The 18,159-nt window shown below is 41.0% G+C and overlaps 1 protein-coding gene across 11 annotated transcripts in view; it reads right to left on the reverse strand.

Annotated features, from left to right (window-relative positions):
* utrn (utrophin) overlaps positions 1 to 18,159 on the reverse strand; it is a 190,445-nt gene that overhangs the window by 138,905 nt on the left and 33,381 nt on the right. For all 11 annotated transcript variants that reach the window (XM_038726943.1, XM_038726936.1, XM_038726938.1 and 8 more), the window contains 22 exons: positions 17,832 to 18,062; positions 16,609 to 16,790; positions 15,857 to 16,007; positions 15,499 to 15,618; positions 15,140 to 15,241; positions 14,544 to 14,651; positions 14,226 to 14,405; positions 13,104 to 13,267; positions 12,869 to 12,992; positions 12,684 to 12,771; positions 11,676 to 11,920; positions 10,787 to 10,955; positions 9,473 to 9,600; positions 6,809 to 6,946; positions 6,596 to 6,709; positions 6,237 to 6,392; positions 5,817 to 5,987; positions 5,466 to 5,657; positions 4,567 to 4,701; positions 2,679 to 2,828; positions 1,923 to 2,084; positions 1,190 to 1,321 (listed from right to left, as the gene is read on the reverse strand). In XM_038726943.1, coding sequence (XP_038582871.1) covers positions 1,190 to 1,321; positions 1,923 to 2,084; positions 2,679 to 2,828; positions 4,567 to 4,701; positions 5,466 to 5,657; positions 5,817 to 5,987; positions 6,237 to 6,392; positions 6,596 to 6,709; positions 6,809 to 6,946; positions 9,473 to 9,600; positions 10,787 to 10,955; positions 11,676 to 11,920; positions 12,684 to 12,771; positions 12,869 to 12,992; positions 13,104 to 13,267; positions 14,226 to 14,405; positions 14,544 to 14,651; positions 15,140 to 15,241; positions 15,499 to 15,618; positions 15,857 to 16,007; positions 16,609 to 16,790; positions 17,832 to 18,062 — 3,342 coding nt within the window. The remainder of the gene's footprint in view (positions 1 to 1,189; positions 1,322 to 1,922; positions 2,085 to 2,678; positions 2,829 to 4,566; positions 4,702 to 5,465; positions 5,658 to 5,816; positions 5,988 to 6,236; positions 6,393 to 6,595; positions 6,710 to 6,808; positions 6,947 to 9,472; positions 9,601 to 10,786; positions 10,956 to 11,675; positions 11,921 to 12,683; positions 12,772 to 12,868; positions 12,993 to 13,103; positions 13,268 to 14,225; positions 14,406 to 14,543; positions 14,652 to 15,139; positions 15,242 to 15,498; positions 15,619 to 15,856; positions 16,008 to 16,608; positions 16,791 to 17,831; positions 18,063 to 18,159) is intronic.

Here is an 18,159-nt window from a genome sequence, read left to right on the forward strand (position 1 = left end):
TTAAAAGCCTGGCAGCTGAGTTCTGGACAGTCTGGAGTCGATCAATAGATTTTTGGGTTAAACAGGTGAAAAGGCTGTTGCAATAATCCAGGCGTGATGAGATGAAGGCGTGTAAAATGGTCTCGGTGTCCTTAAAAGTTAACATAGATCGAATTTTAGCTATATTTCTAAGTTGATAAAAACATGATTGAACAAGCTTTGTAGTGTGCTGCTCGAAATTTAAGCAAATTTAATATTTAATAAAATTTAATATTACTTAAGACCAATACAAAAAAGGATTTATACTACAGCAATGCGGCGTGGCATGGAGTCGATCAGTCTGTGGCACTGCTCAGGTGTTATGAGAGTGGCTTGACACAAGGAATGCGACAGCTGAAACCCATGTCTTGCATACGTCTGTGCGTGGTGGTTCTTGAAGCACTGACTCCAGCTGCAGTCCACTCTTTGTGAATCTCCCCCACATTTTTGAATGGGGTTTGTTTCACAATCCTCTCCAGGGTGCGGTTATCCCTATTGCTTGTACACTTTTTTCTACCACATCTTTTCCTTCCCTTCGCCTCTCTATTAATGTGCTTGGACACAGAGCTCTGTGAACAGACAGCCTCTTTAGCAATGACCTTTTGTGTCTTGCCCTCCTTGTGCAAGGTGTCAATGGCCGTCTTTTGGACAGCTGTCAAGTCAGCAGTCTTCCCCATGATTGTGTAGCCTACAGAACTAGACTGGGAGACCATTTAAAGGCCTTTGCAGGTGTTTTGAGTTAATTAGCTGATTAGAGTGTGGCACCAGGTGTCCTCAATATTGAACCTTTTCACAATAAATCTAATTTTCTGAGATACTGATTTTGGGGTTTTCATTAGTTGTCAGTTATAATCATCAAAATTAAACACTTGAAATATATCAGTCTGTGTAGAATGAATGTATACATTATACAAGTTTCACTTTCCATATACACACATACATACACACACACACACACACACACACACACACATATATATCTCATATTAGCAATAATGACAGTGTTTAATAAGAATGTTACATTTCAGAAACTATTTAGCAAACATCGGCACAATTATTACATGTATTTATTTTAATATCATGATTAAGCAGTGATGGTGGCTGGAGGAGAACCCAATCTGACATCAGTTCCCTGTGTTTCCTGATGTCCTCCAGCAGGAGTCAGTGTTACCTGTAGTTGGTCCAGCATGGTTCCACCTCGAGCAGCTTTGCCATCAGTGGTGGGGGGGGGCAAGTTGGCCACGTTCCTCCTTCTCATCTCCTCCACCGTCAACTCGTGGGCTGCGATCTCTGCCCCGATGGTCTGAAGGAAAAGTGGAACTTTTATACAACATAAATGTATACAGTATGTAGACTCATACAGACAGACATTATGAATTCATTAGGTTTTTCCAAATGTTTACATACAAGACCTCTGTATGTAATACTATGAAATCTTTAGACTTTGTGGTATGTTTTATGCTACTTAGGACCTCAACAAAGACCAATTTAACAACCAAAACATGTACTATGAATAAATATGTTTATTCTGAAAGTTTTTCAGACTGCTGACTACTGCTTAGTCTTCCAACGTGTCATTGTGTGTATATTATATTAATATTGTACTACTGTTCCATGAGTCTCTAAGTGAAGCAAGAGCCTTCAGACAAGTGAGATGATACTGCCTGAAGTAAGATCCATCAAGTTTGGGTGCTTCCCAACTGTCAACGTCTTGTCTGATAAAGTGCAATTTATACTCCTGCGTCGAATCGACGGCGTAGCCTCTGCATAGCCCCCTACCCTACACCGTCACCTACGTCGTAGCCTGATGTGCACCTCCTCAAAAATGTAACTACACGTCGAGGCGACGCGGATTGTAACTCCTCTGGGTGTGAGAGTGTGTATTGTCCACATGCGTACTGTACCTGCGCCTCCTGCGGGAGCTGGAAGGCGTCGATGCGGTCCGTGAGGTAAGAGGTGAGTGTGTGGTCCAGCTGGCTCAGAGACTCCTGCAGTGTTTGGAGCGCCTGTTCGTTCTCCTTCAGGGTGTGCAGCTGCTGCTCAAGGCTGATCTGCCTGTTCACCGCCTGGTTGGACATCAAGTCATGGCGCTTTAAATCTTTCATGTCAATATTCTGATATTCCAGATTCAAGAAACTAAGGGGAAGTGCATGTCCTAAAACTGTAGATGGAGAAGACTAAATATAATAGCTATTACCAACTGTACTCAGGAACGTACACACCCATCTGAAATAGTGTTTTTCCGTTGTGTTTGACGTGATGTGATAATACAACATGCAAAATAATAGATTCACACAAATATACTGTGTACCCAGTGAAAAATTGTAAAATAAATTTTGTGCTGATATAATGTGACATACAGTGAAAATATAAATATTTAATACATGTTTATATAACTAGTATTAAAACATAAATGTGTTTATTATCACTATCAATATAAATCTGGTGACTATTTTCTGTGTATAGCCTATAGATATGTTTAGTTGGATATGATCAAATGCAAATAAATAAAAGAATAAGTATATAATAAGTAAAATAAATAATAAGTCAAATAAAATGCATAGGTCTAACTTTACTGAAAAAGAACACAAACTCATAATCTAAAGTAAGAAACACACACACATCCCACATTTGCTTACACACAAAGACAAGGTCCTGACCTGGTGGTTGAGCTGCTCGTAACGGGAATTGAAGGCCTCTAGTTTTTCGCTAATGAGTTCATCTAGTATGCCCCCATCAATCAACGTCTGACCCAGCTCTCTGATTTGTGTCCGGTTGTCCCCAGGGTGGCGAAGCGCACTCTCCAAAGACTGGTGGTGAACGGAGAAAGGGAGAAAAGGGTAAATTTAGGGGCAAAGGGAAATCAAGCAAAAATGGAAGGAAATGGAGTGTGAGGATGTGAAATTCCCGGACAAAAATAAAATAGTCCTTCGATAAAGCCGCAATCAAGATCAAGAAAGGTAAACTGCTTCACGGTTACAAAAATTTGCCACGAGAAACGAGGAAAAAATTTAATGAAATACCTAGAAAACAAACACTCGACCACTAGAGAGAAACAAGAAATCCAGTGAAGTAGTGAAAAAAAATGTGTGTGTGTGTGTGTGTGTGTGTGAAAAATTGAGAAAGAACCAAAAGGCTGAGAAAACAGATGGATTGCAGATGCAAGAATTGCTATGTTGGGTGTGTCAGATGGAGGCAAACCGAAAAAAAGATGATAACTGAACGCGAAATGAGAGACAAGTGAGAGACAAGCTTGTCGAGTGACTGCACTTGTTTGGCTCCAACAGTCATTGTTTACGTGGGGTCATTAAATGTGCTTTTCCTTCCCGGAGGTAATGGACAGAGAGAGAGAGAGAACGACAGCACCCCTCCAGAAGGGTGAGTCTGATTAGGAAAGAGGGAGGATGGAAAGGGTGACGGGTGAGAGAGGAAGGTTTTGAAGAATAGAGAGGGAGAGAGAGAAAGAAAGAAAAACAGCAAAAAACACATAAGGACAAAGAGGAGAAGGGTTGTCTTCAAGGGTCTTCAATTTCCTGCATCACTATGCAATGTTACAGAAGCAGCACTGTGATTAAAGTGAGTTTGACAGTTGTGCTGCAGGCAGTTTACAGATATAGTAACAGAGCGAGACATAGCAGAAGAAATTTGGGAGACAAAGTCAAAGACAATGAAGTTATTAACAGAGTTAGAGTATTAAATGGATGGTTTGGTTTATGAAATTTGAAATGTTTCCTGTCTCAGACCAATGAATGCACATATTTGATATGCCTCTATTGGATCATGCAGCAGCTTCTTTGAAATACAGTGTAGGTACAGGAATAAGTTCAGAATAAATACAATTGTGCACATATTCAAAGATGAATGGCTGGTCTAACTAAAAAATATATTTATATAAGTACCTCATTTCCACAATGAGTAACAAAGATTATATGAGACTTCTTATTTACTTTCTGTTGAAATGTGCCTGCAGCCACGGAGGATGAATATGTGCATTTTCAAAAAGGTTTATCCAAAAGTAATCCAGTAGTTGTTATTTCCAGTAGTTATTTCTATGTTTGTACGTTATGGGAGAATTTGTACAATAAATTTATTTATTTTGTTCAAGTGTTACCAGAAGGTGTCTTATTATATGTTTGATGTTTGCATCAATAATATAGCAGCGTCTATGTGCGGGATGGACCAAATGTTTGGCATGGCATGTAAATCCAAACTAACCACAGACAATGTAAAGAAAAAATTATATGTTCATATGTTAATTGAGACCAACAACAGCACTGTGTCAAAGGATGGTGAATCTCCTGTACTTCTGGTACAGCTCAGCAAAGCTAGTCTCCCCCTTGAACATATTCAAACTGCACACATAGAAAGGCATTCATGATAATTAAAGAAGTAAAGTAAGAAAAATATGAATACTCCACAAAACCTTAATATTCCCTTTCACAAATTGAGAGAATTACCAGAAGAGAAAGAGAAGATTAAACGCTATAAGATCACAGATTAATTAAATGTGATCACAGTAAGTATATGTGTGTGTGTTTGCATTTGTACCTCCAGAGCTTCATTGACAGCCTCACTGCTCTCTGGTACATTGTCAGTACCTTGGATCTTCTCCCCCAGAGTGTTGAGCCAAACATGCTCCATATCCAGGTACTGAAGCAGCTCCATCCAACAGGACCAAACCTCCTACAGAATATCCCCAGCACACACATAAACACAGTCAAAAACATCTAAATACAAAAACATGAATAAATTACTATTAAGTGACAGCTCTATCAAATGTTCTCACTTGCAAATCTTAAAGGACAATATAAAAAACACTTCCCTGTGAGGCACTGAAAAAGGACTCAAATTAAAATGCAAAACTCTATGGTGAGTACTAGACTTAAGGCAAAGGCTATACATGAGCAAAAGCACAACTCAGTGACGTGTCTGACCTTTACCCTGCAGAGTCGGGGGGATGATGATAACAGTGCCCCAATCTATGATTTTACACTCACAGATTAGCTCTGGAATCCAGAATCACCGGTGCCCTCCCAGCTTCTCTTGTTCTTCGCATGAAAATTAACAAAAGGAGCTCACGAAATGACACATCACATAAACCTACATGTCATTCCCTTTCTGAAGCATGGGAGTTACAAGCTGACGGATAAATTGGGCCATTCATGCATAAAATGTGTCACAACAGCTGTTTTTTTTTTGTTTTGTTTTTTACCAGAAAAATACTTTAACCCTAAATTCAAAGCCAACATAAATCCCTAATGACTAGGAGCATCTTCTTTTTCCATCTAAAATCACAAACTGCGTGACACTGTGGTGCAAGTACATTTTTGCAAAAATAAAAGCATAGGTGGCCATCATTTTCAACAGACATCTGTCAGACAGCCAATATTTTTATTCAACTTTTAAACTTCTCCAACACAAAAGGACCTCATGTCCACAAACATTACCTCTAGAGTGTGGCACTTGCTCTTGAAGCGGTCACAAAGCTTGTGGTAGTTAGCTAGTACCCCCTCTAGCTCTGAGGTCAGCTCCTGTCCACTGTCTCCACCAGGGGGCGATGTCCTGGATACCAGCATGTTGATGCTGTCTTTCAGGATCTTTACCTTCACCTCCTTCTGCAGCACATCCTCTTTAGCCCTCTGGGAGAGATGAGGACAGATAAGAAAACGACAGCAACAAAGAGACTTAGTCCCACACACAAAGCACAGTCAAAATATCTTTGTTTATCAGAGAATAACCATATTCCCCCAAAGTTCCTAAATGTTCCTGTTAGTTTATATTCACGCATCCACTCCCACCTTCATCTCCTCTAGCGATGCTTCCAGCTCCTCAGGACTCTTATATTCAAAGTCCCTCATGAGAAACTCCTCATCAACCTGTGTCATCCACTCCTGCATCTCCGCCAAGTCCTTCCTCAGATTCACATGCCTCTCCTGACTCTCCGCCACACGCTCCTGATGGCTCAGCAGCTGGAGGGAAGCATACAACATCAGGTTTGTAAGTGAAACAAAAAGCTACGTGACCTAAAGTCAAGCTGTAAATTCTGTCTGTCCCTATCAGACTTTAAGCTACACAAGATGTCTTACCTGCTTGCTAGTGAGACTAAAATGACACTGCAACAACGTGAATGGATTCAGGCACACATAAACACAAAATAAGAAGCCATATTTCTTTCATACATGAATTACAGGACGTAAAAGCGCACAATGAAAACTCACCTGTTTGCTGAGCGTGTCCCATCTGCCCCGGCACTCGTCCAACTTATCCTGCCCCCACTTGGCTAGTCCTGGGACTGCAGATCCCTGTACAGAGCCCACATTCTCTCCCATCTGCTTCAGTGAACCTTCCACTGACTCCATCTCATTCACATACTCCTTGTTAGCAGGAAGAGAGAGAAATTAAGACGGATAACGAATAATACTTTGCAGATATTTAAATCCAATACAATAGTAAACAGGTCATCTGAAAAATGCAAAATCTAACTTTTAAGCAGTAAGTCATGATGCCTTTACCATTAGAATGTCAAAATCTGTTGGATAGAAAACCAATGTTTTCATTTTTTGCATTGTCCTCTAACCTTGCATTGGCTAAGCTCTTCCTGTAGACGCTCCTTGTCGCCCAACCCCGTCGCATCACGAGACAGCAGTTCCTCAACTGCAACCAACCAACGTTCCACTTCCACTAAACGCACCTAATATCAACAATAATGTTCATATTTGAAATAAATAAAGATAAAAAACCTCAATGTGACACTTCACTAAGCTGTAATCACTAATTACAGCTACTCTACCTGATTTTCCTTCATGCTACCCAGGATGCACTTCAGTGTCCCCAGCTCCTCACGGGCCCTGGAGGACAGTTTACTCCATCGTTGTAGTTCTGCAGGATCGGAGGCTTGCTGTGTTTGCTCAATCTCTAGACACAGGACCTGAGGTGAACAGGAGCAAAGGCTTAAAATGACATGTCCAAGCTGTGTCTATAAGTAATAGGCAACCATGCGAACTCTTACTGCATGTAAATGCTGTAACATAAACAATAAAAATGTTTAACAGTGAGTCATACGCTTGGTGAGAAGAAATTAAGAGGTCCCCTGAGGTCTCTCTGATTGACTGAGGCTTTACTCTTGAAGAAAGAAGTTCCCGTAAACATTTTGGTTGTCATGGCCTCTTTTAAAAAAAAAAAAAATTAAAAAAGAAGGTATTTTAACGGTTTGCCAATTTAGTATTTTTCTCAAGTGATTTATCCTACATTGACCTGATATTATGAACCGCAATTTTTAATCCAATATTTGATATAAATGCGATGTCGACTTTTTGAAAAACAAACACAGTGATGTGTTCTTTGCCAAAACACATTGTGTGTATCCTTGAGGCCTCATGCAGCATTTGTTTCATATGAGTAGGATAGTCAAGATGGGAAAGTTTCTTATGTTTATGATTTGTTTATGTCACTGGATGACTCAAGTTTTTGGACTGCAGAGTTGTGGTGTGAGGGTTAAAACTTCAGTGCATTGACAATCTAACACTATAACCATTACATTTAGGATCAATTATCTCAAACAATGGACTTTGTCAGGCACGAGGCATCCATTTGTTTGATTTTCAGCCAAGTTTCCCACTTGTAATTACAACTTAAGATGTTGACGTGAATGATACTTCCAAGTGGGAAACTGGTCATTACAATAACTCCAAGACAAGAATGCGGTCGGCATAACAAATTTGTTTGTCTTGCCACTGTCAATCAGTTAAATGGTGTGAAACTGTTAACAGGAATGGGCATCATATCACTGGTGTGCTCTGGGACCTGCTCCTCAAAACATTGCTACATAGCATGACTACTGGTCAAAATCTCCACAAGATACTCTACCATTAATTATGGAACAATTCCTTATACATAAAGTACATGATATGTAGCGATGTGACGACAATGTAGCACAAATAATGTAAAATGTACGGGGGCAACAATATGTTGTTACAACCTTGCAATCACATTAATTCCCTTGAACTTATTACTATCACGGCTTACGGTGGTGTCGCATCAGCCAGGTGTAGATGATTTGTGAAGCGAGGTGATGTTATCAGTTAGACATTTGTTTTCACTGAGAAAAATGGGTGAGAAAAATTATGTGTGGCGTGAAAGCATGTGAAAAGTGTCAAATGTGTGAGTCTCGCAAGACAACTTTTCCCATGAGGAGAAATAACTTCACTCTTGGCACGAGATCTCATCACAGCCTTATTAATTACTCATCTCAGAAGCACTTTACATTGTGTATAGTCTAACCTGAAAAAACATTACTGAGCCAATCAGATGACTATCACCTTGTGTCATTAGGCTAATTGCAAATAGGATTCAGAGATGCTATCATGGGAGTGTATGCGATAGTTGTCAAGCTGACTGACTGGTTGAGAGGCTCTACACTGAAACTGCTGGGAGCTCTGTGCTGCACGCATGGGCATGCTGCCCAGAATGTACCACGTCCCCGCCCTCCCCCACCCAGGCTCCATGCACTATCTGACACAATAACAAGAGCGCGGACTGAACCACATTCCACTGAAGGATGGAGGAGGAGAGAACCACACACACACACAAAACACAACGACACATATATCACAAAACTACATACCAAAACACAAACACACACACACACACACACATACACACACACACACACACACTTTTCCTCCTACACAGTGCAGACGGAACTGACTGGCTGATAAAGGGGCCTATTGTGTGTTGTAAAAGACAAACTGACAACAGACAGAGATTAACACTCACTCTGATATACATAACACAGACACAAACAAAGAATCAAATCCTTTTAGTTTAGAGGTCGGAAGGGCACCACAAAAACAACAATGCAAAATAACATGTCATTTTTCATTCTTCCAGCATATGAATATGCAATTGTCTCTGTTGTTTTCACTTTATTTTATTGTTTTTTTAAGCTTCATATAACCAGGAAATCCTTAATTAGATTAGAAACTTTTCAGGGGAATCTTGGCTAACCAATAACATCATAGCAGAAACATTTAACAACATAACAATACGTAATAAGTATGTTACAAGATTAGAATTAAACAACAATATGATTAAAGAATCGTAAATATAACTGCCAATAAGAAAAGCAATCAAGTGAATCTGTGAGAAGTGGAAATGTATATTCTGAAGGTTGACTAATAAGTACCCTAGAAAAGATTGTGTGTCCTAAGACAACTTGAAGTGGCACCTCAAAGACAATTTAAAACCATAAAATAAATAAGATTATTCCACTAATATCAAACATTAATTAATCAGATCATACCTCTACCTTTGAGTTCTGTGTTCCTGGTTATCTGACTGTCTTGTAGTAATCACAATATGTGCACTTTAAATGTTTAAATAAAGTGTGGTGGAAAGTTTTCGCTTTCACAGAGAGCCACAATGTTATGTATGCAATGCATGATGCACTACTCACCTGTGCCCGCTCCACTGCCCCCTCAGCGGTAGTGATGTCTACGATTCCTTTACTCAGAGTGGCCAGCCTGGCCTCTAGGCCCCCCACTGGGCTCTGCAACGTTTGGTTGGTCTCAAGACTTACCAAAGCTGGAATAAGACCAGGAGGAGGGGAAGAAAAGACAGCATGGGAAGTTAAGGTATCAAAACTTTTGTATCAGAACTTCAACCACAAGGGGGCAGTGAGGTGGTTATGGGATTTCCCTATCTCTGGATGTGTGTGTGTTTTCCATACTGCAAGAGGATCCCAGATGTTTGTCTGTATCCCAAAGTAAGTGTAGTTGTGCACATGTCAATCATGCCAGATTCATTTAAAAAATACATATATATATATTTACAATCACAGCTAACCAGCTATCTTCCCCTATTGCAAACGTAATTAAATGAATAACATCATTTGAATCACATTTGTTATTTGTGACTACTTCAAGGTCATTTATATTGAATTTGTAATATTTCTTCCAGCTCCTTGTTCTTTCCTCTGACTCTCATCTCCTGTTCTTTTCTGTCAGTGTTTTAATTTTAATTAACAAAGTGATTTAATGCTTCTGGCTATGTTTATATACACAAAGAGAGATGGAGCGTAACGGGGGTTATAAAGAGAGGTCCCAGCAAGAAGCAAAGTGCCCTCAAGCAGAAACAAAATGGTTTTCCTTGGCTGTCATCCAAATCCTCACAGTCAAAAGACAGACAGACACACACACACACACACACACACACACACACACACCCACGGTCTGGGGCGGAGAAGAGCATTCAAGTCTCCCTTTACAGACTCTCTTTTTTTGGCCAAGAGGAGTGCATATAAATTCCAGAGGTAAAACGGTGACTGATTTTCAGGACTGCCCCAGGTGCAAGTCACGTCCTCAGGTAGAGATGGAGCCGGCACAGAGCCATGATCATCTTACACTCAATCGCTCACGTAAATACACATGCATCTGTGAGCTTTTGGAGGCCATATAAGGGTATCATCTATTACTTGTGGCTGGCCAAGGATTCATATAAAAACTCACATCAAATTTACACAACCCCCGTGGGACTGAGCTCAGCTGATCTTAGCGATCACTCTTTCGGTCTCCCTATAAACCTGAAAGCTTTGAGCCAAGAGCAAGGGGAGAAAAATGGTTCTTTGTTTCAAGGAAGGCTTAAATCTCCTGTCCTGCAGCTCTGCGTCTCAAGGCTGTCGGCTCCCTTGAAAAGCATATTGTACTGTTAATACAGAGGAATCTGCTCAGAGTTACGAAACAGGTACAGATTTAAAAAAATTCATTGGTACCTTTGTTAACCTCCTGCTCTCTACTCTGTAGCCGCTGCAGTGTGGAGGCATGATGTGCTGATACAACCACCATGCTGTCTTTCAGAGCGGGCACGGTTCCCAGTGACCTTGTCTCTGCAGAAAGATGCTCCAATCGAGGACTCAAGGCAGTGACCTGGATAAGTCGGGACTGAAGAACAACAAGAGGAAGACGAAAGTTCAGTCATTTGTATGAAATAAGGAGTCATCATAGGCGTGTTACTTTTGATTGCTCCTCCAAGTGGAGAATTGTTCAAGGATAATTCAGCAGGGAAAAGTGTCGTTTCTGTACATCCACACAGAAAGGGACATTTTATAGACTTGGCTCAAGATTAGTTTATTTGCTTGACTTTGAAATAAGCCAGCAATATCTGTGTAACTATGTTTGAATGACTGACCTGACACAATAGAAAGTTACAGTTTCTATGGTGAGTGTTTTTTTTCTTGAACATATTTAAACATATTGTGTGCCATTAAGAATAAGTGTCATCTTTAAGAATTCAAGCTTTTATCATTGTTGGGAAACCTGCAACAATAAGTTAGTCTAGAGAGAAAGTTACTTGATGGAGTTAGGCTTTACAGTAGCAAGTGCTCCCTCGCTGTTCAAAGTGAATCAAAGGGTTTTATGAGTCTTACTCTGCACACCTTTCACTGACATTTCAAGCATTTGAGGCACCTTGTAGCTTATTTTCTATTTACTGCCTCTCCAGTTTTCCCTCATGGTTGTTTTGATATATGACTGTCTTTTAAAGTGTTTCATCTCTGCTGTGAAAACTGAAATATTTATGAAAAAACTGCCTGACCTGAATTTAAGAAGATTGACCAAAGGTTTAAAAGTGAAATACAGATGAATGTGCATGATCACTCTTGCCTGATATTCTCCACACAGGTTTCTGAGCTCGGCCTCGTCACACTTTTCCTCAGCCGAGGTCGAGTCCAGCCAACGGTCCTGTTCCTCCAGGGCTTGGTCCAGGTCTGCCAGCTCTGCAGACACCGCTATGACCCGGCTTTGAGTGTGAACTCGCTCACTAGCTGCCTGCAGCTCCCTCGCACAAACCACCCACTCTGTTTGCATCAGGTCTATGTCTGCCCTCACCGAGTCCACACACACTCCTTCTACAGAGAGACACAGAAGTCAACAGATATAACGGTTCGCATTAAATGCACATAACAAATAATCAATTAGACTTTTAACAGATTTGACATCGTTCACTCCGAATGTGTAATAGCCTGTGTTGTGAGTTTTTGGCAGGAGAATGAGACCCTAGTTTGGTCAAAAACACACTAATGGGTAAAATATAGGAAAACAGACAATACGGAGGAGAGAACAGCAGATCTGAGGGAATCAAACAAGTTGAATTCAATGGTAAGTTCGGTGTTTAACAAATTTTCCCCAACTTAGCAGTGCTGCTCCACTACCCCTCACTGCCTCCAGGACAGTGTAAACACAATAAAATCCTGAGTGCCTCTTCATTTCATTGAGCAGTTATATGAAGTCAGCAACCCTGTAGGCTGACAGATTTTTACCACTGTCCACAAACACACACACACAAACACACGTTCCGATTACAGGCATCGAAGACCAAATGACAATAAAAAATGTAGGCTTGTAAATACCCAGAAAATACCAAGCAGCTGTGGAAAAGTTGTAAAATCTTACGAGACAAACACAATTTAACGGGGAAATGGAAGATTTCTGTTGGAGCCAGTAGTAGTGAGCCTCTGAGATAAATATGAGGCACTATCTTAGCACACTTTGGAAGAATGTGTTTAACAAAACTTGGATGGATTCGTTTAACATAATTATTTGGTTTATTGTGTATAATAATGTACAACTTCAGAGTCAATGAGCAAGGACAATGTCCTGTTTCTTTCATACCTCTCTCCAGCTGGTCCATCAAGCCCCGTCCCTCCTGGATCACTTGACTAACTGTGGCTTCCTTTGCTGTGAGGTCCAATTCCAAACCCTACAGTGATTGGTAACATATTTAATATTTTTAAAACATATGCTGTAACTTCAGTTGTAAATTGTTTGTTCTTAAGCCATTTCATCGGCATGTTTACCTTTAGCTTCTCCTGCAGGTTTGGCGTGTCAGGTGTGGTCTCAGGGTGCGTGGAGGCAATCGCCTGAGTGGACGTCTTCCATGTTTTAATCCAGCACAGGAGGTCAGAAAGCTTATTTTCAAACCTGCAGAACACAAAACACAACACATGCATTGGTGTTTGTTTGGGTGTCTTTCATTCTTATGCTTTTCTGGCAAGGGAGGTCCAGTCTGCCCGAGTGTGTCCCAGTTCTTACGTTCGTCTGACTTCTGCATCTGTCTCCATCAGCCGTTTCTTAGGGGGGGCAGGTGGGGCCAACTCCTGGTTAGCGATTGAAGCAGCCGTGGCTAATGCAACTGTATCCACGACGACCTGCTCTTCCACCTGAGTCATCCCAGCATCCGTCACAGCTTCCATTACCTTAGCAGTGAGTTAGAGCATCAGTGAGAATGGGACAGAATCAAACTCACTCACTGAGTCACAGCCAAAAAATCAGGGCAATTTCATTTAAAACTACAGATGAAAAAATACAGTCATTGTACCCTACCAGCCTTCATTAACATTAACATTGCAGTCTGACATTAAAATGATTACCCTGCATGAATATGTACAGATTGTGATTTTAATTGAATATTGCACTAAAGTTAAAATTTTATATCTAAAACCACTGTTTCAGAGTTTCCCCAACACTGACTGCTGCGTGTCTAAATTAATCTACATATTGTGACGTAAATGGTAGCACTTGCTAGATTCTTCTAGTTAAGCAGCCATGAGCAGCATTAAATTGCCACAGTTAGCATCTTTGTGTCTCTAACAGCTCCGCCTCCGTTGTGAAAGAAAACTATTTTATTACTTGGTTTTATCATTTATTTAAAATATATTACCAGAATATTAACAAAAAACTGCCATGTGCTCTTCTCTGTTTAAGTATGGTCTCTGAGAATATCTGTCTCTACCATATGCTATTGTCCATCTGTTTCCTGAAATATTCTGAGGCCCCACAAAGAACCTGAAAATGTCATGAAACTTTTCTTGTGTTACTGTTATGTCAGCGTAATTGTAGTATGTTCAGCAGAATGTTATACTGGTACTACTGAAAGGATGGGCTGGCAGATGTCCAATCAAAATGAAAGATTTTTTGTCCTGTCTGGTATAAATATGTACTGTGTTAAGCAACAGACACACCCTGACTGACTCTTGTGGTAAGGATGAGGTCTATATCATGTAATATATTTGAATCTTCTACCCAGCAGAGCTTTGTGAATTATTTCATTATGCGTATTAGTATTTACAGATAGTTTCACTACCACTGTAGTATTTGTTGTGACAAGTACAGTAAGCACAACGTGTACACAAAGTTGCACAGGCAAAAACATACCTGGAAGGAGCAATCCTCCAGCTTCTGCACCAGGTTGTCCCATCCATGTGCCAGCTCCTCTGTGTCTGCCTCAATCTTGGCTCCTGCCTCAGGGCTCCGCAGTAGCAATATCACATCCTGTCCTGCATCAGACAGCTGGTCGAGAGTCCTCCTCTTCTTTTCCATATCTTCTTTTAAAATCTACAGAATTGAAAAAAATCAAAGGCTTTAGTAAATATGGAAGCCTTATTAGAAAAGTTCACAAATTATAAGGTAGTCAGTGATCTAAGTATCTGCTGCGGCAGCAAGCCAACTACAAGGACATGGCAGACTACTTACTGCTAATCGGCGCACATTAGTATTCATTTCACTCGGGTCCGTAAAGTTGCTGGTCTGTACTTCACTCAAGGCCTCCTCTTTTTCTGCCAACCACTCTCTGAATAAACTCTACAGGAGAGGTGAGGGGAAAAAAGACATAACTTAAATTACTCAGTAAACAATACAGTCTCGGTGTCCTGGAGTCTTGTTAACATAATGTAAAACGTTTTGAGTTTTGAATTCAGCAACCAGGTCAATGCCTAAATTCAAAGCCAGAAACATTTCCAACTCAAGCAACAGTGTGTTCATGGTTACAAATGAATTCCAGGTTGAAGAACATAAAGCTCTAATCTAAAAATTTAGTGGCAGACTGAAAGTTTCACTGTGCACTGAAAGCACTTAAGTTAGCCTGATGGCGTGAAGGACTGAACACATTCCCTTGAGCAGTTTTTAAGATTTAAATGACTTTGTGAGGCTTTCTGACTCTCTCTTAATATAGCTCAGTGGGTGATGAGACTGTTCAAGTGGACCATTATAACTGTATTAATTAGAAAGAAGACAGTACACATATATGTGCCTGTGCATGTATGAGAGGTAGAGCATGCTAATTGTCATACCTGGTCCGACAGAAGCTGTTGCCACACCATGAAGACTTCCTGCAGCTTGTGCCACCTCTCCTCAGTCCAGCGACAAACAGCCGCCCAGCGCTCACCCAAAGACTTGAATGCAGGATAAAGATAAACATTAATACAAACATGGATGTTTTTAGAAACACAATGTACAGCACAATGTCAGCTTATATACACTACATAAGATAGCAATGGGGCATCAATGTTTCAGCAAAATTGACCATGTAATTATTCTTGAATAGGCATTAAAAGGCAGACGCCAAGTAGAGGAGGAAGACTCCCCTTCTTTAAATGACAAAGGATATTAGTAAAACAAATTCACAAACATTATCAGGCTGACAACCTACTTGTAGTTGGTCCTCCAAGGCAGCGGTGGCACACTCACCGCTGGTCTCATCTACCACGACAACCATGTGCGTTAGAGAGTTGACCTTCACCTGCTCTGCCTCCAGGTCGTTCTGAAGTTCCTGAACGGAAACGCAAATAGTGAAATCAGCACGGTCACATATTATCCATTAACAGAGCTGGCAGAGAAGCTGCTCAGCTTTATGGTGGCAGTGTTTGGAAGGGCAGGATCAAACATGTGACAACATGATCACAAGATGTGGATTTCTATTTGATCCTGTCCAAGTTAAATCAATTACCCCTTTCCTCATTGATTAGATTCATGCAAGCTAAAAAATTTGCATGGGAAACTTTATTTACTTTGTGCTGCTCTAACTGTTCCTTGTAGATCTCCACATCTTTAGCTGCCGTTTCTGTCTCTATCTTTCTGATTCGCTCCTCTGTCTGCGTAAGCCAATCAGAAAGCTGCTGTAGCTGCTGCTGCTGAAGATCCATCAGGACTTCATGGAGCCTGGAAAGAGAGAGAGGAAGAAAGTAAGGACAGAGAGACAGAGAGGTGAGCGTGTAGAGGTATAAAGGATATGAATGCTTTCAGTTTAATAAACTTTAAGGTGAAACTGCCTGTTCAGCTGGTTATTTGCCCACCTCACAGTATCAAAACTAGAATGAGTGGCAAGGCTCCATACAAACTTCATGGACAAATAGTCGAGCACACACACCTTCGAAACAGGGTCAACATATTCTCTAACAGATGTCATGAATACAATTTATTAACAACTGTGTATGTGTGTCTAAAGCATCATAAACCTTGATAACACAGCTTGAGCATCAGGCTTGTTAGACCATGGAGAGCTCAAGGCTTTTTAGGTGTCACCTTCACACAGCTTGCAGCCTTGTACATTATTCAAGGAAAACTGAGCAATTTGTTGCTCATGATGTGATGGCACTCTATTGATTTTTGAGTTTTAAGCCTTATTTTTCTTCTCTTTAAAAAAACTAGTTTCAACTAGTTTATGACCCAAATAAACTCACATTATGTAATTGCCATTTGCAAATAAACAACAGTAAAAGGTATTGCAATACCTCTACAGGCAATATGTATGTGTATCTACCTGGCCTGGCGATCCATGCTGTCCACTCTGAGGCTCTCCCAGCGGGAGTTGAGGAGGGTCATCTGCTCCCGAATTTCATCTTCTTCCTCCTCTGTCAAGTTGCCCTGGGCAATTAGTTGGTTACCCGCTTGGAGCACATTACCAACACTGCTCTGGTGCGCCGTCAGCTCCATCATAAAGTCCTTTTGGGGGAGAAGGGGGAAGCAGTTAAAGTACAGACAAAGAAATGTACTGCAAATCTGTCTTTCAGACAAGCTGTGTGCTACAAACAGAACAAAAACGAAAAGAAAGAACCCAAAGAAAGATACCGATATCTATGTTAAGTTACGAGAGACCGTGAACCACAAACCCTTAAAAATTATTCAGATTCAGTCTAACATGGAGGCCTAACATTGCTTATATAATGATGCTGCATGCTGCCACTTGGCACCCCATACTAACGAAGACTAAATGAAGACCAGACTCCCTCAAGGAGGCAACTGAGGCCAATTGCAAAACAGAAGAGGAAGGAGAAAATGCTACAATGTTTGGTTGCTTCTTAACTCCTCAGAGTAGCTATTTTCTGCTGGTTCTTGTTGAGAGCGCCATTAAGACCAATGAATTGAGTTATTGTCAGTTGTCCGTGAGCTCTCTGGATGAGTAAGCATTTTTTCCTGCACCTCTGAGCACACTATCTTTGATAAGGCTTTGCTGGAAGTACGTGAACAACAAGGCTGAAACAAACTGGATTGATTTTTTTAGACCTCCCGAAAAGCCTGGCTGTTAAAGAGGCTTTGGGCCTTGTTGCTCTCAGTCTCACTACCAGCTTTCTACTTTGACCTGGATTCCAGACATTAGAGTTCATAGATATTCACATCGCAGCCAAGGGAATCCTGCCAAAGCCCCTTTACACACATGCACAGACACAAACCCTGCAACTACGCCTTCTCGAGCAAGCAAGTAAGCTCTGGGCCAAGGCACCATTGGATGCTGTTCGCAGCAGAATTCCTGGCATTCCCAACATGTAAAGAGCACATACTGTTGGCTGTGACAGGCCTCTACTTCTTAGTCTTAAACATGTGGTCTCTCAATCTGATGTCTCAGTCATAGAGTAGAAATCTCAAGATACATAAACAGAAAAAAATACATAGCACAGAGACACAGTTGTTTGTACCTCTATCCACAACGTGCATGCATGTTTACACCTCTGCAAGCCTTAAGCCAACCTGCAGGTCTCCTCCTACCTCATGCGTGTGAAACTGTTCTTTGACTTCTTCCACGTCGTCCGACACCTCGTCCTGAACCTGTAGGGCATCCTCGGCCGACAGCAGCCAGGTCAGTACCTCCTCCAGCGTGGTCTGGTAGCTGTCCAGGTCGACTTCCAACAGGCTGCCCTCCATCTCTCCCTCTGTCTCTGTCAGGGTGCTGGGTGTCTCAGGCCGGGGGCTGCTGCCTGCTTCCTCCATCTGCACATTCTGACAAACATGAAGCAAAGGATATAGGCACAGATTGACTGAGTTATAGACAATGTGTTTACATAGGGGTTGTTATTAATGTATTAATAGTAAAATA

The sequence above is a fragment of the Micropterus salmoides genome, unplaced genomic scaffold (genome assembly GCF_014851395.1).
Source record: "Micropterus salmoides isolate LMB-PRFRI ecotype aquatic unplaced genomic scaffold, ASM1485139v1 Ms_hic_scaffold_18, whole genome shotgun sequence".
NCBI classification, from domain to species: Eukaryota; Metazoa; Chordata; class Actinopteri; order Centrarchiformes; family Centrarchidae; genus Micropterus; species Micropterus salmoides.